Source organism: Saccopteryx bilineata, chromosome 1 (assembly GCF_036850765.1).
Source record: "Saccopteryx bilineata isolate mSacBil1 chromosome 1, mSacBil1_pri_phased_curated, whole genome shotgun sequence".
Taxonomy (NCBI): Eukaryota; Metazoa; Chordata; class Mammalia; order Chiroptera; family Emballonuridae; genus Saccopteryx; species Saccopteryx bilineata.
This window is the reverse complement of record NC_089490.1, coordinates 134,865,972-134,890,482: the sequence shown is the minus strand read 5'-3', so window position 1 is coordinate 134,890,482 and position 24,511 is coordinate 134,865,972. Positions and strand designations below refer to the sequence as shown.

The 24,511-nt window shown below is 37.9% G+C and overlaps 1 protein-coding gene across 3 annotated transcripts in view; it reads left to right on the top strand.

Moving 5' to 3' along the window:
* Positions 1–24,511, top strand: part of ADAM28 (ADAM metallopeptidase domain 28) — a 77,675-nt gene that overhangs the window by 38,884 nt on the left and 14,280 nt on the right. For all 3 annotated transcript variants that reach the window (XM_066267301.1, XM_066267293.1, XM_066267311.1), the window contains 5 exons: positions 8,885–9,015; positions 9,979–10,156; positions 12,027–12,116; positions 14,443–14,638; positions 15,540–15,642. In XM_066267301.1, coding sequence (XP_066123398.1) covers positions 8,885–9,015; positions 9,979–10,156; positions 12,027–12,116; positions 14,443–14,638; positions 15,540–15,642 — 698 coding nt within the window. The remainder of the gene's footprint in view (positions 1–8,884; positions 9,016–9,978; positions 10,157–12,026; positions 12,117–14,442; positions 14,639–15,539; positions 15,643–24,511) is intronic.

The window sequence follows — 24,511 nt, the reverse complement described above, 5'->3', positions numbered from 1 at the left end:
TACCATGAGCACTTAAAAAGAATGTATATTGTGGTGCTTTAATGTGAAAGGTTCTGAAGATATCTATTAAATTGAGTTGATCTAGTGTGTCCTTTAAGTCTGCTGTTTCTTTGTTAATTTTCTTTCTTGAGGATCTATCTAGTGATGTTAGTGGGGTATTGAAATCCCCTACTATTATAGTATTGCTTTTGATCTCGCCCTTTAAATCCATCAAAGTCTTCTTTATATATTTAGGCATTCCTATATTAGGTGCATAGATATTTATAATAGTTATATCTTCCTGTTGGATTGCTCCCTTTATCATTATGCACTGGCCTTCTTTATCTCTTACTATATCCTTTGTTTTAAAGTCCATTTTGTCTGATATAAGTATGCTACTCCAGCTTTTTTTTTTCATTTGCATGAAATATTTTTTTCCATCCTTTTACCTTCAATCTATATGCATCTCTTGTTTTAAGGTGTGTCCCTTGTAGACAGCATATGTATGGGTCCTGTTTTCTTATCCATGCAGCTACCTTGTGTCTTTTGATTGGATCATTTAATCCATTTACATTTGAGGTTATTATTGATATGTAGTTGTTTATTGCCATTTTATTCTTTAAAGCTGTGTTCCTTTTTTGCTATATTCTGTTCCCACTTTGATCTGTTTACACCAGGCCCCTTAACATTTCCTGCAGCATTGGTTTGGTTGTAATGAATTCCTTGAGTTGTTTTTTGTCTAGGAAGCTTTTTTTTTCTTCTTCGATTTTAAATGATAGCCTTGCTGGATAATGTATTCTTGGTTGTAGGTTCATGTTCTGCATTACTTTGAATATTTCTTGCCATCCCCTTCTGGCCTCAAGTGTTTCATTGAGAAGTAGATGTCATTCTTATGGGGGCTCCTTTGTAGGTGATAACTTTTTTTTCTCTAGCAGCTTTTAATATTTTCTCTTTATCACTTAGCTTTGGTATTTTAATTATGTTGTGTCTTGATGTAGGTTTCTTTGGGTTTCTCTTTAATGGAGTTCTCTATGCTTCTTAAACTTTGAGAGTTTCTCCTGTATTAATTTAGAGAATTTTTCAGCTATGATATGAGTGAACAAAGTCTCTATTCCTAGTTCTTTCTCTTCTTCTTCAGGAACCCCTATGATGCAGATGTTATTTCTCTTCATGTTGTCACAGAGCTCTCTAAGAATTTCCTCAGACTTTTTGAGCCGCTTTTCTTTTTTCTTCTCTGCTTTCTTGCTTTCATTGAAGTTGTCCTCCACTTTGCTGATTCGATCCTCAGCTCTATCCATCCTGTTTTTAATTACTTCCATTGTGGTCTTCGTTTCTGATATTGTGTTTATCATCTCCAACTAATTCTTTTTTAATATTTCAATATCCTTTTTTATACTTGCTATTTTTTTATTTAGGTGTTCATAATGACCATACATTATTGTTCTAAGATCCCTAAGCATTCTTATGATCATTATTTTGAACTCTGCATCTGGAAGTTTGATTATTTCCATATCACTCAGTTCATCTCCTCAAGGTTTCTCTTGGGGTTTCATTTGTTTTGTTTTGTTTTTGTATTTTTCCGAAGCTGGAAACAGGGATAGACAGTCAGACAGACTCCCACATGCGCCCGACCAGGATCCACCCGGCACGCCCACCAGGGGGCAACGCTCTGCCCACCAGGGGGCGATGCTCTGCCCCTCCGGGGTGTCGCTCTGTCGTGACCAGAGCCACTCTAGTGCCTGGGGCAGAGGCCAAGGAGCCATTCCCAGTGCCCGGGCCATCTTTGCTCCAATGGAGCCTCGGCTGCAGGAGGGGAAGAGAGAGACAGAGAGGAAGGAGAGGGGGAGGGGTGGAGAAGCAGATGGGCGCTTCTCCTGTGTGCCCTGGCTGGGAATCAAACCCGGGACTTCTGCATGCCAGGCTGACGCTCTACCACTGAGCCAACCGGCCAGGGGCTTGGGGTTTCATTTGGATTGCACTTATTTGTCTTTCCGTTATCTGTGATTGGGTGTTTTCTTTGTAGAGTTGGTTGAGTGTAGGCTTAGTGATGTCTGCCTCCAGTTTTCAATTGTGTTATTTCTAGGTCTTCTTGGGTTCGTATTAGCTATTATTTGTAATCCATTTTTGGATTTGGGCCCCTTTGAAGTCTTGATTTGTTTGTTTTCTTAAACAGGTGATAGTTTTGTTTACTGACCTCAGCAGGGGGCTTCCTTGAAACTCTATCTAGGAATGAGATGGTTGTAACTTGAGACTCTGAAGGCCACTTCTACTAATTTATCTCTTTGGGGACAGGGTGTTTTCTCACCTTCAGTAGGGGGAGGTGTATCTCAGATCTCCATGGAGACCTGAGTTACTGCCCCTCCTCCCCACTTCTTGTTTTGAGCCATGTCTTGTTGTGCTGATTGGAGCTGGAGAGATGTCTGTATCTCTGACCTGGAAGTACTTTTGTATTTTGCTTTGTGGAAGGATCAGCCCCTCCCCCAGTTATGGCCGCCTCCTGCACTGAATGAGTCAGCTTTTCATGTCATCATCTATATTTCTCTCCCCCTCACCATCTGTCTCTCTCTCTCTCTCTCTCTCTCCTTTCTTTTTGGAAGAGAAGGGGGCCCTTTCAACACACCGCATTCCCTGGTCACCAGGCAAGTGGCTGTGAGCAGTATTTACTGCTCTTTTCCTTGGAGTGAGAGCCCAGCCTCACCCTCCCCCCTGTTCCTGTAAGCAGGGGAGATTCAGGTGCCCCCTACCAGGTATGTTGTGGCTTCTTCTTTGCTCCTTGGTTTTTAAAAGCTGTTCTTGTAGTTCAGATTTGGTTTTTTACGCTGATTGTTCATAAATGAGTTTGTAATCCATTTCGGTGGTGTGAGCTGGGATTCTGTGAGTCTGCCTACTCCACTGCCATCTTCAGGTCAGCCAGAGTTGGTGTTTCACACTGATTTTTCCTAAATTGATTTGTATTCCAGTTTGGTGGTGAGAGCTGGGCATCTGTGCATCTGCTTACTTTGCTGCCATCTTCTCTTTATTGTTTCTTTAGCCTCTATGTCATTTATTTCCGCTCTGATCTTTATTATTTCTTTTATTCTACTTCCTCTGGGCTTTAGTTGCTGTTCTTTTTTTATTTCCTTTAAGTGTATGATTAAGTTGTTTATTTGAACGTTTTCTTGCTTCTTAAGGTATGCCTGTAAGGCTATGAACTTTCCTCTCAGAACTGTTTTTGCTGTGTCTCATAAATTTTAAGTTGTTGTATGTTCATTTTCATTTGTTTCAAGGAAATATTTATTTCTTCCTTGATCTCATTGTTAACCCATTTATTATTTAATATCATGCTATTTATTTTCTAAGTGTTTGAGTGTTTTTCAGTTTTTCTATTGTAGTTGATTTCTAGTTTCATGCCATTGTGATCAGAGAAGATACTTGATGTGATTTCAATTTCCTAAATTTACTGAGACTTGTTTTGTGTACTAACTCGTGGTCTATCCTAGAGAATGTACCATGAGCTCTAGAAAAGATTGTATATTGTGCTGCTTTAGGATGAAAGATTCTGAAGTTATCTATTAAATCCAGTTGATTGCAGTGGTTGGCAAACTCATTAGTCAACAGAACCAAATGTCAACAGTACAATGGTTGAAATTTCCTTTAAGAGCCAAATTTTTTAAATTTAGACTGTATAGGTAGGTACATTCCTTATCGAGGTAACACCCGCATGTGGTATTTTGTGGAAGAGCCATGCTCAAAGGGCCAAAGAGCCACATGTGGTTCATGAGCCACAGTTTTCTGACCAGGGGTCTAGTGTGTCCTTTAAGTCTACTGTTTCTTCTTTAATTTTCTTTCTTGAGGATCTTTTCAGTGATGTTAGTGGAGTATTGAAATACCATACTATTATAATGTTGCTGTTGATTTCGCCCTTTATGTCCATCAAAATCTGCTTTATATATTTAGGTGCTCCTATATTAGGTGCATAGATATTTATAATAGTTATATCTTTGTGTTTGATTGCTACCTTTATCATTATGTAGTGACCTTTTTATCCCTTACTATAGCCTTTGTTTTAAAGTCTATTTTGTCTGATATAAGTATTGCTACATCAGCTTTTTTTTTCATTTCCATTAGCATGAAATATATTTTTTTCCATTCCTTTACTTTCAGTCTATGCATATCTTTTGTTTTGAGGTGGGTCTTTTGTAGACAGTATATATGCTGGTCCTGTTTTCTTATCCATCCATCTACCCTAGGTCTTTTAATTGGAGCACTTAATCCATTTACATTTAAGGTTATTATTGATAAGGAATTGTTTATTGACATTTTTATTCTTTAAATCTACATTCCTGTTTTACTAGATTTTTTCCTCCTTTGTTCTGTTTACAGCAGGCTCCTTAACATTTTTTGCAGCATTGATTTGGTTATAATGACTTCCTTGAGGTGTCTTTTTGTGTGTGTGTGTGGGAAGCTTTTTATTTCTCCTTCAATTTTAAAAGATAGCCTTTCTGGATAAAGAAGTTTTGGTTGTAGGCTCTTGTTCTACATTACTTTTAATATTTCATGCCATTCCCTTCTGGCCTCAATTGTTTCTGTTGAAAGTCAGGTATCATCCTTATGTGGGCTCGTTTGTATGTGATTGACTGCTTTTTTCTTGCAGTTCTTAGTATTCTTTCTTTATCCCTTAATTTTGGTATTTTAATTATGATGTGTCTTGGTGTAGGCTTCTTTGGGTTTCCCTTTAATGGGATTCTCTGTGCTTCTTGAATTTATGTGACTTTTTTCTGCAAAAGTTTACAGAAGTTTTCATCTATAATTATTTCAATCAGGTTCTCTATCCCTTGTTTTTTCTCTTCTCCTTCAGGAACCCCTATTATGCAGATGTTGTTTCTCTTCATGTTGTCACAGAACTCTCTTAGAGTTTCCTCAGACTTTTTGATCCTCTATTCTTTTTGCTGTTCTGCTTCCATACTTTCATTTGTCTTGTCCTTTAAATTGCTGATTCCATCCTCTGCTTCATCCAGCCTGATTTTAATTCCTTCTAGTGTATTCTTCATTTCTGATATTGTGTTTGTCATTTCTACCTGATTCTTTTTTATGATTTTAACATTTTTTCTGATGCCTGCTATCTCTTTGGTCAGGTGTTTATTTTGTCCATCTATTGTTCTTCTAAGATTCTTCAGTATCCTAACAATCATTATTCTAAACTCTGCATCCGGTATCTTGGCTAGTTCCATATTATTCAGTTCTTTTTGGGGGGATTTCTCTTGTTGATTCATTAGAATTGCATTTCTCTGTCTTCCCATTTTGTCTCTGTATAGACTGCTCCTTTGGATGTTTTGTTTGTGTAACTAGCTGAGTAAAGGGTTGATGTTGTCTGCCTCCAGCTTTTAGTTGTGTTGTTTCTAGATCTTGGTTGGCTTCAGCTGTTTGTAATCCACTGTGGGTATTTGGCTGTTGCTACTGCTCTTTTTGCTGTTTGTGACAGCATTTTCTATGCTCTAGCTGGGTCAGATGTGAGGAGCCTTTCTTTAAGATACCACTCTAACTAGGGTTGTTAGGTCCAGAGCTGATGTTCTCCATATCTGACTGGTGGATATACCAGCCCTGGACCTCCCTGGCTGGAACCTGGTGTAGATCAGTGGGGGGTTACTGCTTTTGGCTGGCCATTAGCAACCTTCTTGGAGCACAAGGTGATCCAGAATTTTTGGCTGCCTCTGCTGGGCCCTGATGCCGCTGTAAATATCAGCTGCACTCCTAGGCTGGCTTTTATCTAATCTTGGCCAGTGTGTGTACCCTTTCTATTCCTGGAGTGTGGTCTTTCCACTGGCCCCCCACTGCCTCTGCCTCCTCGGGCACTTGGGCATTGGCGCTGGCTCACAAGCCACACCTTGGGCTGCTCTGCGGGTGAGGATGACTCCTCTCCTTGCTTGGCTCTGCCCCCCTTGGGCACGTAGGCTGCCTTTCTGGACTCTGTCCCCATGAGCACATAGGTCTCCTCACCCGGCTCTGCTGCCTGCGGGCATGTGGGTCACCTTGCCCTGCTGGAGTCTGCCTGGCGCAAGGTACACCTCGCCCTGCAGGGTTTCCCCTCCGCAGGCACGCAGGAGGCCTCTCTGGGATCCACCCCACACTGCCACCTGATGGGCTGCCTCGCTGGGCTCCACCTCTATCTGCCATGCAGGCCAAGCACCGTGGCCTCCTCCATAGCCCGCCCCTCCCACCCTTCAGAATATACTCAGCAAGTTTGGGTGGCCATGTAGCCCAGAGCTCAGCACTCAAAACTTGTGTTCCTGATGCGCCTCTTGCTTCTAAGTGTCTCTTTGCACTGACTGGAGCAGGAAAGCCTCCAGTTGTTGGGGTAATTGCTTCCCTTGGCTGGCTTGATTCTCCCAGGAAGAATGAGCACTTTAGGTTTGGGGAGTTACCCCGTACAGGGGTCAGGGTGGCTGTCCCCCACAATCTCTCCTTGTGCCCCCAAGACTACACTCTCCTCTTGCAACTCCAGTTTTCTTTGCATTCCTCGCTCCCAGAGCCCTAAGTGGCTGTGAATGAGGTTTTCCGCATGGTCCCTTTAAGATGGAGCCTGGGTCTGAGAGTTCTGTCTTCCTCTCACAAACAGTAACCTGGATCTTCTTTCAGCTAAATACTGTCTGTATGCCTCCTTTAGTCTTTGGGGCTCCAGGCTGGGGTTCCAATCCTGTGGCTGAGGGCCTACAACTCTCCCAGCATTCCAAACCACCATAAGAGATCCTCCAGGCCATCTCTCGCTCCTGGGAGTGGGGCAGTCCTTTCTGTGTCTCAGCCTTTCGTACCAGCTCAATGTGGTTCCTACAGTGATGCTTGGTTATAGATTCCTCTTAGTTTAGTTCAGTGGTCTGCAAACTCATTATTCAACTGATCCAAATATCAATAGTACAATGATTGAAATTTCTTTCGAGAGCCAAATTTTTTAAACTTAAACTATATAGGTAGGTACATCCTTATCAAGGTAGCACCTGCATGTGGTATTTTGTGGAAGAACCACATTCAAGGGGCCAAAGAGCAGCATGTGGCTTGCGAGCCACAGTTTGCCAACCACTGGTTTAGTCCAAAGTTAGTTTTTCAAGATGATTATTCCTAAGTTAAGTTTTAATACACTTTGGTTCTGGGTGGTGGGAGTTGTAACCTCTGCCTACTCCATACCATTTTCTCTCTCTAAATTATTTTTTGTTTAAAATTTTTAATTCTCTGTTTTCTAAATTTATTGAGAAGATAGTATAGTTTTTCTCCTTCACTCGGTTGACATGGTTGATAAACATTGATTAAATGTCAAATATTGACTCAGTCTTGCATATCCAGTATAAACCCAGCATAATCATAATGCATTATCTTGTTTATGGTAGGTCATTCCGGTTGTGGGGTGGAGAACATTGAAGTTATGAAAATAATTATTTAAAAGAAGATATCCCAAATTTAAAGAAATCACAAGGCAACCTGGAAAGTCTATAAACACATTTCCACTTTTCTTTCTCTCTCTCTCTCTCTTTCTTTCTTTCCCCCTTCCTTCCCTCTTTTCTTTCTTTCCTTCCTTCCTCCCTCCATACTTCCCTCCCTCCTTCCCTCTTTTCTTTCTTTTCTTTCTGTGTGTTTTTGTCCTCATTTGGGGAGCTCTATCTTACTAGATAGCAGGATTTATTGAATTTATTTCAATAGGATGAAATAATAATATGAATGGTAAATATTAACTTCTTAACTTACATAGGTGTTGCTTGTTTGCCAGTCTTGTACCATATCTTAAGAAGCTCTTTATTTGGTTTTTTGAAATGAAGTTGATGAGGGAATTAGGTTTCTGTGGATGAGTATTATTATCATATTTGCCTTACCAGTGAGAAATTATAACCACTAGTGTTGTTTTATTGCTCCTGGATAACCTAGAGCCCCCAGACCAACACATCTCATCAGAAACAGTCTGGTAAAGAAGTTGGCCACTGAATGGACTTCATGCAATGTGGCAAGTCTGGAATTGATTGATGTCTAATTTTGGCATTAATAAAGTTGAAAAAGATACCAATGTACTAAAATTCTAAGTTAATGAATATTTTTAAAGCTGCATTAGCTAAAGATATCAAATTCCTCCAATTGAATTAGAAGATATAAAAAATAAGCTGAGAGAGGGAGGTAGATTATTTTTGAAATGTTTCCGATTCCTTATCGTTGTTTTTTTTTGTTTGTTTGTTTTCATTTTCCGAAGCTGGAAACGGGGAGGCAGTCAGACAGACTCCCACATGCGCCCGACTAGGATCCACCCAGCATGCCCACCAGGGGGCGATGCTCTGCCCATCTGGGGCATCACTCTGTTGCATCCAGAGCCATTCTAGCGCCTGAGGCAGAGGCCACAGAGCCATCCTCAGCGCCCGGGCCATCTTTGCTCCAATGGAGCCTTGGCTGCGGGAGGGGAAGAGAGAGACAGAGAGGAAGGAGAAGGGGAGGGGTGGAGAAGCAGATGGGCACTTCTCCTGTGTGCCCTGGCCAAGAATCGAACCCGGGACTCCTGTACGCCAGGCTGACACTCTACCGCTGAGCCAACTGGCCAGGGCCTTCCTTATCATTGTTGAAGAAATTTTACCACTATCTCTCATGGGAGGAAATCACAAATTTTTTTTCTTTAAAATATTTCTCATACACAAAAATAAAGAGCAGGTATTATGCCCTGTGATGGGCATTCAGTACAGAAGGTGTGTGTGTGTAGAGAGAGAGAGAGAGATAGAGAGAGAGAAGGAGAGAGGGTGAAGGAGAAGGGCAGGAGACGGTATGGGTTGGGGTGAGATTGCTGAAGCTAAAGTCAATTTCTCATTTTTACTTGGGACTATAGTAAAAATATTTACTTATACCCTGAGTGATAATTCAGTTTGAAAATCAGAAGGTCTATTTTTTCTGTTCTCACGTTCAGGACCACAGTGACAACATGCTTAGAGTTGCAGGGACAATGGCCCATGAAATGGGCCATAACTTTGGAATGTTTCATGACTCCCATGTTTGCAAGTGCCCTTCTACAATATGTGTGATGGACAAAGCACTAAGGTAAGGCTTTCCAAGAAGACGCTGTTTTCCTGTTTTTAATTCTCTCTTTTCTGTCATCTTTCACACATGGTCAAGCATTTAAATGATTAAATAACACTGTCATGAATGTGTATACCAAACCACCTTATCCTTCATCTATATGTTAATGTTTTTCACTAACAAAGACATAGTTTAAACATATTGTCTCTTTGCTGTTGGGATGACTTGGCATTTTAGCCTCATCTGAAGGAAATCATTAACATTTACTAAATTTTTCATAAGTTTATATTGGGTGGTGATCAGGAAAACGTTCCTAGAGAAAAATCTAAAGAAGAAAGTTCTCACAGGAGGATGAAGAGAGAGTCTTTAAAAAGAGATTACATGTATCTGCCTTGCCTTAAGCAAACTTTCCAGGGAATTTTATCTTTAAAAATTCCATTTTCTCTTTTCTATTTCCTTCTCAGCTGGCTCAAGCTAGGGTTACTCTGCCTGCCACAACATATGTAGCTATGTGCCAGCTATATATTTGATGTTGTTATTCCTTTTAGATTTCAATACAATTTTAAGCCTCAGCTTTATTTGTGGAATGAATAAATCTGTCAGTAGGCATTCCTCTGTAGGGAAGTGAATTTCTACACATGTAAATAAGTAAACTTTTACTCACTTTAGGACTTTACAACCAAAATGACCTAAGGTTGAATCAGATTATCTAAATAAGTCAGAAGCAGTTTTGCATTTTTGAAAAAGCAACCTGAATGCTATACTTTGAGATATGACCATGGTTGCTCATTTAGCTGAAGATGTTTATGTCCGTCCAGGTGAGCTAACTCAAGCACATGGATGAACTTATGATTTAGCAGTTGATCATGGGATTTGCTTTGATCTTTTGGGGTAGGTTTTAGGTGTGTCACCCTCAATGTCTGATATTGTTCCCTCTATGCTCAGCATGACTGCATTTTCTTTTCTCGCTCCTTGTCTTCACAGCTTCTATATACCTACGGACTTCAGTTCTTGTAGCCGGGTCAGTTATGACAAGTTTTTTGAAGATAAATTATCAAATTGCCTCTTTAACGCTCCATTGCCTGTAGACATCATATCCACACCGATCTGTGGGAACCAGTTGGTAGAAATTGGAGAGGACTGTGATTGTGGGACTTCTGAGGTAAGACCAAGTCTTTTATGAAAAAGTCTAATTTGTTTTTCCATTGCCAAAGATGGATAAACTCAGTAGTGAGATTCAGCCAGTTCGCACTGCTTCAGCAGAACTGATACCTAATTTTTTGTTGAGTTTGGTGAACCGGTTGTTATAATGGCACTTGTAATCAGGGTTCTCTCTAAGGTGGTTGACTGGGCTGCTGCCCAATATGGAAATCACAAATATATATTCCTTACTCTTTTTTAATGTTCATCTGCGCAACAGCATATTCTAAGTGCCCATAGTAATGTTCATTCCATCCATGGGTGAAAAAATTAGCAAGTAAGGATACTGATCAAGAAGATATAGAAATATTTTAAATAACAGTTTCATATTAATACTTTCTATTAATATTTTAAAACTTTCTTATAACAATCTACCTCTTTTATCGTTCTTGAGTATTAAATGCATGAAATAATAAACTACCTTTCAGCATATTGCTTTTTTATACTTAAAATGGTCATTAGGGAAGAGAACCAGTTGTTAAATTATTTGAAACCCACCACTGGATAAACTATAAAACTATATAGTGTTTGTACATTTGATATCTATAATTTTATTAACCAATGTCATCCCAATAAGTTTAATTAAAAAATAAAATAAAACACTTCTGAGCCATATTTTTTAAAAACTATATAATGTGGTTCACTATAAAATTACATGTTTCCTATGATTTTTGCGTATATTCATTTGTAAATACTTGTGAGGCCAGCCTTTATAACAATGAATATTGCCTTTCATAAGAGACATTGGGGTTTCTTCCCCTTACCTAGTTTTTTAAGTACCTCTCCCCAGTCTGGACTGTGTGTCCTCATCCCTCCCTTTAAGTCAGAAGTACTTCACATTTCTAATGTGTCTATGACTTTTGGAGCAGTTACTTTAGACTCAGCATGGCAACAGGCTCAGAGAGTGGAAACAGCTTGCTCAAGGTCACCAAGCTTGTCAGTGAAGGAGCCAAGATGTGGATGCAGGTGTGCTGTCTGAGCAATCCCAGAATCACCCTACACCAGCTACCCCTTTGTACCTCAGGACTTGTGACCATTAGCAGTGCTAGCCTGACCCTGCCTTGTTCCTGTGGCAGTTGGGATTCTGAATGGGGCCATTGGCTCATCTTGCTAACACTTTATATAAGTTAGCCAGCAAACCCTCAGGGGTTCAGCTTCTCAGTCACTTCAAAATGGGATTACAAATTGATTCCTTCTATGAGAAAGAGTAATTTTTCTCAGATGATATTTATATTTGAAATAAGGGCAAGAATTTTAGCCATAATTGTTGTAGTTCTAATTATATTATTCCTCTTTAGGAATCTAAAAAGCTACAACCAGAAAGGGGCCTATTCCTCAAAAACAAGGCAAGGAAAACAAAACAAAGTGTATTACTTTATGCAGAATTGAATTAAATGTCAAAATTGAATAAAGAACCATATTTTTAGAAGATTTTTAATTATATATCCTAGAGATTTACTGCTGAATAGGTACAAAATTGATCTGTTGAACCATTATGTTCTTTATTTAGATAAATTTTATTTTTTTTAAATCCCCTTTGTCTTTTTGTTTGCTTTTCCATTTTCAGTATTATTAAGGGAATTTGGGTGAACTAAAAAAAATCAAATTTTAAAAATAAGTAGAATTCAGATAAATGACAGATCCTTGGCTACTCTAAAATCTCATTTTTTTTTAATGTTAAACTTTCTTGTTATTTTTTTTTCTTATTTTCCTAAAAATTATTTTCAGACTATACCAAAGTAAAGGCTGTGTAATGAATAAATTATATTATGAATTGTGCTGAAATAAGACAAAAGTAATTTGGATTTGCAATTGTTTCTGGTATTTCTTAGGAATGTACCAACATTTGCTGTGATGCTAAAACGTGTAAAATCAAGTCGGGTTTTCAATGTGCATTAGGAGAATGCTGTGAGAAGTGCCAGGTAGGATTATTTTATTCTCTTTTAGTAATTACAATTACCTTTTATTTTTTTCTACGTTAAAATCTCAGGGCTTGTATTGAGTGAAATAGACAGAGCAACATTTTTCTGTCTCTAAAATAACGCTGCCTACTTTATCAAGTCCTCACTAGGACTTCAAAACATAGGGCTTCAAAACATGGGCAATTTGACCCTCCAGCACAACTGTGCAGTTAATATTATTCTCATGTTTTGCTTTTGAGAGAAAAGAAACTCAGAACAGAAAATGTGGAAATTACTAGAATCACTAATGGCAAACTCCAAATTTACCGGTTCCAAAGCTAATTCTTTTTACTCCTACCTCCTGCTTCTCATAATTAGTTACACATTTCTTTAAAAATGACTTTGGTGGAATTTTTAAAATTTTTGAATAATGTTGGGCTCCCTCCCCTTTCAACCGTTGAAGTCAATTCAGGTGAAATTTATAAAAAGAGACATTAAATGAGGATATCATGTCATTTTCTATGAGGAGCTTTTGACTTTTCCTACAAGTTAAAATTTAACATTTTACATTCCACTGCTGCACAGATTTTTGTATAACTATTATTTATTTATCTGTCTGCTCCTTTGTGAGAATGACTACTAAGGGTGGGGAATGACATCTTACCTAGCACAAAATTTCATACACTTTAAACACTTAATAACTATATGTGAATTGCATATCAAGATATAGACAGTATCTGGGATAGATTTTTTTTTAATGTCAGAAGGAGAGGAAATAAATAAAGGAGACCAAAATGAAGAAAATTTGAGAACTTTAAGTTGTAGCCAAAAAGTGTTTATTATATATATTCTATTTGTTAGCTATTATGGGAAATGTGAAAAAAAAAGCAGTTTTTAATCACAAAGAACTTCCTATTTCTTTAAGGCAATGGTATATGTACCTGAAACAGATAAAAATATAATGCATAATTGAATGCCCAGGTAGATATTACAATGAATGGTACATGACCTTTGCATAAATTTTTTCACTTATATTTTCACAATCACCTTGTGAATTAAATATTAGGTGGAAAAATAGATTTTCAGAGAGATTAAGTCCTAAGTGTTGTAAGGTTACACACTTAGTCTCTGGCAGAGCCAAGATTCAAACCTGCATCTTCCAAATCTAAGTTCAGGCCGCTTTCCCCACCACACGAGAAAATTTGATGTGGGGTGGCAAACACACAATACAGTGTACAGATGATGTGTAATGGAATTGTGCACCTGAAACCTATATGATTTTTTAACCAGTGTCACCCCAATAAATTTAATAAAAATTTAATTTAAAATATAAAAGAGGAGAGCAGTTATGTGCATGGGAGAAGTCAAAGGAGCCTTCACGGATAATGAGGCTTTCAAGCTGGTCTGGAGAAAAATGACTAGATTTTAGGGAAGTAGACCAAATGAGAAATTTTTTCCAAATAAGGAGACTGAGGGAAATAACAAAGAGCAGAAGGTATAAGCCTAGTTTGTAAGGAGCATCTTGGCTGGAGCAGCCGAGGTTGCATGTGGAGGGTCACATGTGCCCCGAATAAAATTTGGATTATATTCTGTCACCAGCGTAGATAGATGGAAAGTGTTTTTGATGATATGAGTGTTGCCTGCTCATGTCAGCAAGGGAAAGCCATGTTTCCAACGTCCACACAGGCCTCTTCAGGGCTGAATGAAAGGCAGAATTGTTTCACGACTATTTCCCTAAGGAAATAGGAGCAAGATTTGCAGTAGTGGGTTGCAAGGGATTTAATACCTCAAACGAATATTTGGCTATTTCTCCCTCGTTATAAATAATCCCATAAGAAGTGAGTTGAAAAGAAATATCTGGACATGCAAGAAAAGGAATTAAGAATTAGGAAATGTGATGCCTGGGAAAGTCTCAGCACACTGACCTCATGCTTGTAAACTTACCTCCCTTAATGCAGAAGCTCTACTTCTTCACTAAAACTCTGATGTTATAGGCCAAAATCTTGACAGTCTCAACAAAGATGCATTCAACAAAAAGAGAAATAACTTTCTTCTTTGCATCTAGGATGTTGCTTGGTTTTTTTTCTTTTGATATTTCTATAATGTTTCCACTACAAATCCAGAAATATCCATTGCTTAAAGAATTAGGGCATTGGATAAAGTAAAATAGAAATGACATAATAGGAAATTGCTTTAACTTATACAATATAAATGTAAACTAGGATAGAATGATGCGCCTAACTACCTTGGCAATAAAAGACCAAAGGGAAAATATTATTTGCATTAATTTGAGATATTTGGTAAGTCAAGTGTGAAACAGCTTTCTCTCCATTGTTCCCCCCGGCAGTTTAAAATCCCTGGTGCAGTGTGCAGACCAGCAAAAGATGAGTGTGACCTGCCGGAAATGTGTGATGGTAAATCTGGTATTTGCCCTGCTGATCGATTTCAAGTCAATGGGTCTCCTTGCCAAAAGGGGAAGGGCTACTGCTTGATGGGTCTGTGCCCCACGCTGCAGGAGCAGTGCATCGAGCTCTGGGGACCAGGTAGGAGGACAAACCCCAGTGCTGCTGGAGTTCCTGCCTCTCTCTATGCACATGCAACCCCCCCCCACACACACAAAACGAAACATTATTCCAAGTGACAGTGTTTAATCATGACCCAAGGAGCATTCTGTCCCATTCTTCTTCCTTAGAAACTATGTTAATGGATTTTAGGACTTTAGATCAATTTGGATATTACTAGATTTAGCAAATAAAAATAAGAATGGCCCACTGAAATTTTAATTTCAGGTTAACAATCTTTTTTAGTATCTGTATGTCTCATGCAATATTTGAGGCAAATTTATACTAAAAAAGAAGTTCTTTGTGTATCTGAGATTTGAATTTAACTGGGTTCAGCATTTTATCTGGTAACTCAACTAAGGTCCTTTTCAGATGAGTAAACTCTTGGAAGTCTAGTGTGTGTGTGTGTGTGTGTGTGTGTGTGTGTCTGTCTGTCTGTCTGTTAGGTGGGTAGGGGTGCTCAGAGGTGGCCAGAGAGTAAGGACAGGGGAAAATAAGAAAAGGAAGACCCTGAGAATGCTGAAGATCAATAAGGAAAAGTGAATGCCATTTAATGTTCAGGATACCAGAATCTTTGACTATAATACCAAAATTTTAGAGTTCATAGTCTTTAATTACACCAGAAAAAAAAATTAAAAAGACTCAGAAATCTGCAAAAACTTTAAAACAAAATTTAAATTGTTCTAACTAACTTGATCAGAAAGGCAAGTTTTGAAATAACCGTATTTTAAACTTCCTAGATATATTATAGTTATTATAATGTTATATTGAATATTATTGACTATGTTCCCTATGCTGTTGGTTTTATATTCCATTAATGCTTTATAGCATTGAACTTCCTTTCTCTTTTCAAATATGTCCCTACTGATCACGCTGGTCCCAGGAACTGAGGTTGCAGATAAGTCGTGTTACAGCAGGAATGAAGGTGGGTCAAAATATGGGTACTGCCATAAAGTGGACGACACACACATTCCTTGTAAAGCAAAGTAAGTGGCCTTATCATTTGAAGCTTCTGGCTCCACAGACGGGGAAGATATTCCGTTCCAGCCACACATTCTGATTTAGTCCAGTTAAAGAGAAAGGGAATTTGGATATCATTCATTTAACAGATGGTCATTGAATGACTGTTATGTGCCATGTTTCAAGCTATGCACTAAGTTAACAAGAGAAATAAGAATTGATTCCTTTTTTCAAGTCCTTCATGGAAGGTATTTCAGGAGATACCACGTACAATCACTTTGAAATAGAATGAATGTTTGAGGTGGAACATGTGAGGTGAATGGGCCTGGTTGGACATGTGTTTGTTGCCCAGGATATTTTGGGTGCTTCCCCATCTGATGTCTTTCATTATGATTCTAGGGGTGCAAATATTTACTGATTCAGAGGAATAATCAATGCAGTGCTTGTACAATTTTATTTAAACTTGCCATAAAGTATATAAAGAAAGAGCAGTAAGAGAAAAAATGGACAATTCACTTGCAGAATGTTTTAATTTTTATGCTGATAGCCTAAAAATTTTATAGAATATTTTCTATAAAATTATAATACAATGAACTTGAGACTTTTCTATAAGGTTTTTTGGTTGTGAAATTTTAAGATGACATTAAAAATTCAAATTTTAACAAATTAAACTCCTTGTACCTGCTCCAAAGTAATGTGTAACAAGAAGCTAAAAAAAGATCAACATTTTTTTACAGTTTTTCTATTAAACACTAACTTTTCTAAATAATAGATATTACAAAACAAACTCTATATATACATATTTTTTAATTTTTCTAAACAAACTAGATTTGGGACATAGGATCATCTCCTAGGGAGGCTGAACCTAAGGGATAGACAATCATATTCTGTGTGCTTCCCCCTTTGTAAGAAATCAGGGCAGATTCAAAGGGGAAAATATGTAAAAGGAAATTTTGGGGAAAAACCAATATGCAGTAGTCAGTAGAAAGAGAGTGGGCTAGCTGCAGTCTCCTCTGCAGCATGTGCACAGGCCGCGGTCACTCTTTGCACTGGGTGATTTCTACAGCTAGACACAGGCCTTTCCCTCTCCTCACAGGCTGCTCTTCTAGTCACTTCTTAATAGTGACTGGCTATAGTGGAGGGTAAGTCTGGAATACTCTGAGCCCTAGAATCTTTCATGTACACTTCACCTAAATGACTCAAGAAGAACACCCTCTCAGGTTTGGAGATAATGCACGCCTTTCTCTCACTGGTAGGATTCAAATAATTGAATGCCCTAATGACTATTTTCTTGTTTATTTTTAATTTTTTATTGATTGTAATTTATTGTGCTTACATAGATTCAAGTGTTCCACCGAATATATCTCCCTCCACAACACCCTCATGTTCCCTTGATACCCCCTTTGAACCCTCGCCAACACACTCCTCTCTTCCCTTCAAAATTTGCTGTCCTACTCTATAATGCTGTGTTATGTGTATATAATTTCACCAATCTCTTTCCCTTCTCTGATCCCATCCTCTCATCCCCTTTCCCTCTGACCGCTTTCCCTCTGGTCCCTTTGATCCCGCCTCTGCCTCTATTCTGTTCCTCAGTTCACATTGTTCATTAAATTCCTCATATGATTGAGGTCATATGATATTTTTCTTTCTCTGCCTGGCTTATTTCTTTTTTTTTTTTTTTTACAGAGACAGAAAGAGAGTCAGAGAGAGGAATAGACAGGGACAGACAGACAGGAATGGAGAGATGAGAAGCATCAATCATAAGTTTTTTGTTGCGCGCTGTGACACCTTAGTTGTTCATTGATTGCTTTCTCATTTGTGCCTTGACCACCGAACTTCAGCAGACCAAGTAACCCCTTGCTCGAGTCAGCGACCTTGGGTCCCAGCTGGTGAGCTTTTGCTCAAACCAAATGAGCCTGTGCTCAAGCTGGCAAACTCAGGATCTTGAACCTCGGTCCTCGGCATCCCAGTCTGACGCTCTATACACTGTGCCACCACCGGGTCAGGCTGTGCCTGGCTTATTTCACTTAGCATTATACTCTCCTGGTTCATCCATGTTGTAGCAAAATGTAAGATTTCCTTTTTCTTGGCTGCATAGTATTCCATTGTGTATATGTACCACTGCTTTTTAATCCACTCATCTACTGATGGACACTTGGGTTGTTTCCAGATCTTGGCTATTAAAAACAATGCTGCAGTAAACATGGGGGTGCATTTCTTCTTTTGAATCAGTGATTTGGTGTTCTTAGGATATATTCCTAAAAGTGAGATAGCTGGGTCAAAAGGAAGGTCCATTTTTAATTTTTTGAGGAATCTCCATACTGTTTTCCACAGTGGCTGCTTCAGTCTGGAATCCCACCAGCAGTGCAGGAGAATTCCCTTTTCTCCACACCCTTGCCAGCACTTACCGTGTGTTGTTTTGTTAATGAGAGCCATTCTGACAGGTGTGAGGTGGTATCTCATTGTGGTTTTAATTTGCATTTCTCTAATGAATAGTGATGTTAAACATTTTTTCACCTGCCTATTGGCCATGTGTATGTCCTCTTTGGAGAAGTGTCTATTCAGTTCTTTTGCCCATTTTTTGATTGGATTGTTTATCTTCCTGGTGTTGAGTTTTACAAGTTCTTTATAAATTTTGTTATTAACCCCTTATCAGATGTATTTTTGAATATGTTCTCCAATTGTGTGGTTTGTCTTTATATTCTGTTCATATTGTCTTTAGCTGTGCAAAAGCATTTTAGTTTGATATAGTCCCATTTGTTCATCCTGTCCTTTATTTCACTTGCCTGTAGAGATAAATCAGCAAATATATCGCTGTGAGAGATGTCGGAGAGATTACTGCCTATGTTTTCTTCCAAGATGATTATGGTTTCAGGACTAACATTTAAATCTTTTATCCATTTTGAGTTTATTTTTGTGAATAGTGTAAGTTGGTGGTCTAGTTTTATTTTTTTGCAAGTACCTGTCCAATTTTCCCAACACCATTTGTTGAAGAGGCTGTCTTTACTCCATTCTATGCTTTTACCTCCTTTGTAAAATAATAATTGTCCATATATGTGCGATTTATTTCTGAGTTCTCTGTTCTGTTCCATTGATCTGTATGCCTGTTCTTATGCCAGTACCAAGCTGTTTTGAGTACAATGACCTTGTAGTATAACTTGATATCGAGAGGTGTGATACCTCCCATTTTATTCTTCTTTTTTAAGATTGCTGAGTCTCTTTGTGTTCTTTTTTCATTCCAAATAAATTTTTGGAATATTTGTTCTATATGTTTGAAGTATTTTAATACTTCATTGGTATTTTAATAGGAATTGCATTGAATTTATAGATTGCTTTGGGTAATATAGACATTTTAATGATGCTTATTTTTCCTATCCATAAACACAGTATATGCTTCCACTTCTTTTATCTTCCTTGATTTCTTTAATCAATGTTTTATAATTTTCCAAGTACAAATTTTTAACCTTCTTAGATAAATTTACACCTAAGTACTCTATTTTTTGTTGTTGTTGCAATAGTGAAGGGGATTATTTTCTTAATTTTTCTTTCAACAGTTTACTGTTGGTATATAAGAATGCCACTGATTTCTGAATATTAATTTTATATCCTATCACCTTGCTGAATTCAGTTATCAGTTCCAGTAGTTTTTTGACTGAGACTTTAGGGTTTTCTATGTACAGTATCATATAATCAGCAAATAATGATAGTTTTACTTCTTCTTTTCCAATTTGGATGCCTTTTATTTCTTCTTCTTGTATGATTCCTGTTTCTAGAACTTCCAGAACTATGTTGAGTAAGAGTGGTGAAGGGGCTCCCCTGCCTTGTTCCTGATCTTAAAAGAATTGGTTTTAATTTTTGCCCATTGAGTATGATGTTGGCTGTGGGTTTGTTATAGATGGCCTTCATCATGTTGAGGTATGTTCTGTGTATTCCCACTTTGCTGAGACTTTTGATCATAAATGGGTGCTGGATGTTATCAAATGCTTTTTCTACATCTATTGAAATTATCATGTGGTTTTCTCCTTCCTTTTGTTTATGTGATAAATCACATTGATTGATTTGCAAATATTATACCAGTCTTGCCTCCCCAGAATAAATCCCACTTGATCATGATGTATGATTTTTCATGTATTGCTGGATCCAGTTTGCTAATATTTTGATGAGAATTTTAGCATATAAATTCATAATAGATATTGGCCTATAGTTTTCTTTCTTGTAGTGCCTTTGCCTGATTTTGGAATGATGATTAAGCTTGCCTCATGAAAGGAGCTTGGAAGTCTTCCCTCCTCTTGAATTATTTGAAATAGGAGTAATTTTTTTTTTTTTTAATATTTGGTAAAATTCGCCTATGAAGCTGTCTGGCCCAGGACTTTTGTTTTTTGGGAGATTTTTGATAACTGTTTCAATCTCATTTGATGTATAATTGGTCTATTTCGGTTTTCTGATTCTTCCAGATTGATTTTTGAAAGATTATGTTTTGAGGAATTTGTCCATTTTGCTTAGGTTGTCTAATTTTTTGGCATACCTATCTTCATAGTATTTTCTTACAATCCTTTGTTTTTCTGTTGTGTCAGTTGTTACTTCTCCACTCTGATTTCTAATTTTATTTATTTGAGACCTTTCTTTTTTTTCTTGGTGAATCTGGTTAAAGGTTCATCAGTCTTGTTTACCTTTTCAAAGAACCAGCTCTTCTGTATTTTTTATCTTCTTTATTTTATTTTTGTTTTTATAGTCTCTATGTCATTTATTTCTGCTCTGATCTTTATTGTTTCCTTCATTCTAATTCCTCCGGGCTTCATTTGTTGTTCTTTTTCTAGTTCTTTTAAGAGTAAATTAGGTTGTTTATTTGAGCTTTTTCTTGCTTCTTAAGATATGCCTGTAATGCTATGAACTTCTCTCTCAGGACTGCTTTTACTGTGTCCCATAAATTTTGAGTTGTTTTGTGTTCATTTTAATTTTTTTCCAGGAAATTTTTTATTTCTTCTTTGATCTGATTTTTAACCTATTTATTATTTAATAACATGCTGTTTAGTCTTCAAGTGTTTGATTGTTTTTTAGTTTTTTTATTGTAGTTGATTTCTAGTTTCATGCCATTGTTATATGAGAAAATACTCGATATAATTTCAGTCTTCTTAAAATTATTGAGAATCATTTTGTGTCCTAGGGTGTGTTCTATCTTAGAGAATGTACCATGAACACTTGATAAAAATGTATATTCTGCTGGTTTAGGGTGAAGTGTTCCTAAGATATCTATTAAATCCAGTTGATCTAGTGTGTCCTTTAAGTCTGCTGTTTCTTTGTTAATTTTCTGTTTTGAGGATCTATCCATTGATGTAGTGGGTTATTAAAATTATCTACTATTATAGTATTGTTGTTGATCTCACCCTTATGTTCATCAAAATCTACTTTATAAATTTAGGTGCTCCTATATTAGGTGCATAGATATTTATATGAGTTATACCTTCCTGTTGGATTGCTACCTTTATCATTATGTAGTGACCTTCTTTATCCCTGACTATAGCCTTTGTTTTAAAGTCTATTTTGTCAGGTATAAGTATTGCTACTCCAGCTTTTATTTCATTTCTACCTGTATGAAATATATTTTTCCATCCCTTTACTTCCATTCTGTGTGTCTCTTTTTTTTGAGGTGGGTCTCTTGTAGAAAGTATATGTATGGGTCCTGTTTTCTTATTCATGCAGCTACCCAAATGATCATGGAGCATTTGATCAATTTACATTTAAGGTTATTATTGATATGTAGTTTATTGACATTTTATTCTTTAAATCTACATTCTTCTTTTTCTGGATTTTCCCCCTTTTGTTCTATTTACAACATGCCCCTTAACATTTCTTACAGCATTTCTTTGGTTGTAATGAGTTCCTTGAGGTTTTTTTTTTTTTTTTTTTTGGTCTGGGAAGCTTTTTATTTCTCCTTCAATTTTAAATGATAGCCTTGCTGGTTAAAGAAGTCTTGGTTGTAGGCTCTTGTTTTGCATTACTTTGAATATTTCTTGCCATTCCCTTCTGGCCTCTATTGTTTCTGTTAAGAAGTCGGATGTCATCCTTATGGGGGCTCCTCTGTGGGTAATTGACTGCTTTTCTATTGCAACTCTTAATATTCTTTCTTTATCCCTTAATTTTGGTATTTCAATTATATATAATGTGTCTTGGTGTAGGCCTCTTTGGGTTTCTCTTTAATGGGACTCTCTTGAACTTGTGTGACTTTTTTCTGCAACAATTTTTCAGCTATGATTTATTCAATCAGGTTCTCTATCTCTTGTTCTTTCTCTTCTCCTTCAGGATCCCCTATTATATGAATGTTGTTTCTCTTCATGTTTTCACAGAGCTCTTTTAGAGTTTCCTCAGACTTTTTGAGCCTCTTTTCTTTTTGCTGCTCTGCTTTCATGCTTTTGTTTATTATGTCCTCTAAATCATGGATTCAAACCTCTCCTTCATTTAGCCTACTTTTAATTCCTTCTAGTGTAGTTTTCATTTCTGATATTGTGTTTGTCATTTCTGACAATTCTTTTTTATGATTTCTGTGTTCTTTTTGATGCTTGCTATCTCTTTATTTAAGTGCTCATTGTATCCTTCCATTGTTGCTCTAAAATCTTTGAGCATCATAACAATCATTATTTTAAACTCTGCATCTGGTAATTTGGTTATTTCCATCTCATTTTGTTCTTTTTGGGGGGATTTTTCTTGTTGATTCATTTGGATTGCATTTCTCTGTCTTCCCATTTTGTCTGTTTATAGTTGGGTTTGTTGTTTGTGTAGCTAGCTGATTCTAGGGTTGGTATTTTCTGCCTCCAATTTCCAGTTGTGGTGTTTCTAGATCTTCTTGGGTTAGCATCAACAGTTTTTTGTAATTTGCTGTGGGTTACATGTTGGCTGTCACTGTTCTTTTTGCTATTTGTGTTGGCATTTTCTGTCTTAGCTGGGTCAGATGCGAGGAGCTCTTCTTTAAGATACTACTCTAACAAGGGTTGTTAGCTCCTGAACTGATGCTCTCTGTATCTGGCCTCTGGATATGCCCACTGTGGACCTCCCTGGCCAGGTCCTGGTACTGATTAGTGGGGTTTAATGCCTATGATTGGCCCTTATCAATCCTTTTGGAGCTACAGGCAATGTAGATCTTGTGGCTGCCTCTGCTGGGCCCAGGTACCATTGTATATATAAGCTGCACTTCTAGGCTAGCTTTTTATCTACTCTTGGCCTGAGGGAAGTTCATTTAAAAGTTCAAGTTCCTCTGACATTTACTTTATACCACCTCTTATTGCTGGCTACTTGTTGGGCTCAGTACTGTAATCAGAGATTAGGTACGGTATTAGATGTAGCTTGCCCCTTAGCCTCAGGTGTCATTCTATCTAGACTATTTTTTTCTTCCTTTTTAGCCCTCAGAAGGGCGTGGCCACAGGAGTCCAATGGGTGTGACCACTGTGTTCTGATGTGTGGTCTGTCTGCCCGCCCGGCCTACCAAAACTGTTGCCACTGCCTCAGGCATTCAGGCTTGGGTGCTGGCCCACCACTGCGGGCAGCCTTGCACCTGTGCTCAGGCCATTGTCACATCCTTCATGGCTTCCACCACTGTGGGCAGTCTTACTAAAGTTTGTTTTAAGTATAAAAAAATAGATATGCTGAAAGGTAGTTTATTACTTTTTGTATTTAATACTTAAGAACAATAAAAGAGGTATACAAAACTAAATTATGTTATAAAAGTTTTAAAACATTAATGGAAAAATATTAAATAATACCTGACAAAAAACAACAAAACTGTTATTTAGAATATTTCCAAATTCTTTTTATTTATTTATTTATTTATTTATTTATTTATTTATTATTAAATTAAATGCAGTGACATTGATAAATCAGGGTACATGTGTTGAGAGAAAACATCTCCAGATTATTTGACATTTGATTTTGCTGCTTACTCTTCACCCGAAGTCAAATTGTCTTCCGTCACCTCCTATCTGATTTTCTTTGTGCCCCTCCCCTCTTTCCACCCCCTCTCTCTCCTTCCTCGCCCCATCGCCCCCCACACCCCCCTGTTGCCATCACATATTTGTCCATGTCTCTGAGTCTCATTTTTATGACCCATCTATGTATGGATTCATATAGTTCTTAGTTTTTTCTGATTTACTTATTTCAATCCGTATAATGTTATCAAGGTACATTCATGTTATTGTAAATGATCCGATGTCATCATTTCTGATGGCTGAGTAGTATTCCATAGTATATATGTACCAAAGCTTTTTAATCCACTCATCCTCTGATGGACACTTGGGCTGTTTCCAGATCTTCACTATTGTGAACAATGCTGACACAAACATGGGGGTGCATTTCTCCTTTTGGAGCAGTTCTATGGTGTTCTTGGGGTATATTCCTAAAAGTGGGATAGCTGGGTCAAAAGGCAGTTCTATTTTCAATTTTTTGAGGAATCTCCATACCATTTTCCACAGAGGCTGCACCAGTCTGCATTCCCATCAGCAGTGCAGGAGAGTTCCCTTTTCTCCACATCCTCGCCAGCACTTATTCTGTGTTGTTTTGTTGATGAGCAGCATTCTGACTGGTGTGAGGTGATATCTCTTTGTGGTTTTAATTTGCATTTTTCTAATGATTAGTGATGTTGAGCATTTTTTTTTCTATTTTTCTGAAGCCGGAAACGGGGAGAGACAGTCAGACAGACTCCCGCATGCGCCCGACAGGGATCCACCCGGCACGCCCACTAGGGGGCGACGCTCTGCCCCTCCGGGGCATCGCTCTGTTTTGACCAGAGCCACTCTAGCGCCTAGGGCAGAGGCCAAGGAGCCATCCCCAGCGCCCAGGCCATCTTTGCTCCACTGGAGCCTCGGCTGCGGGAAGGGAAGAGAGAAACAGAGAGGGAGGAGAGGGGGA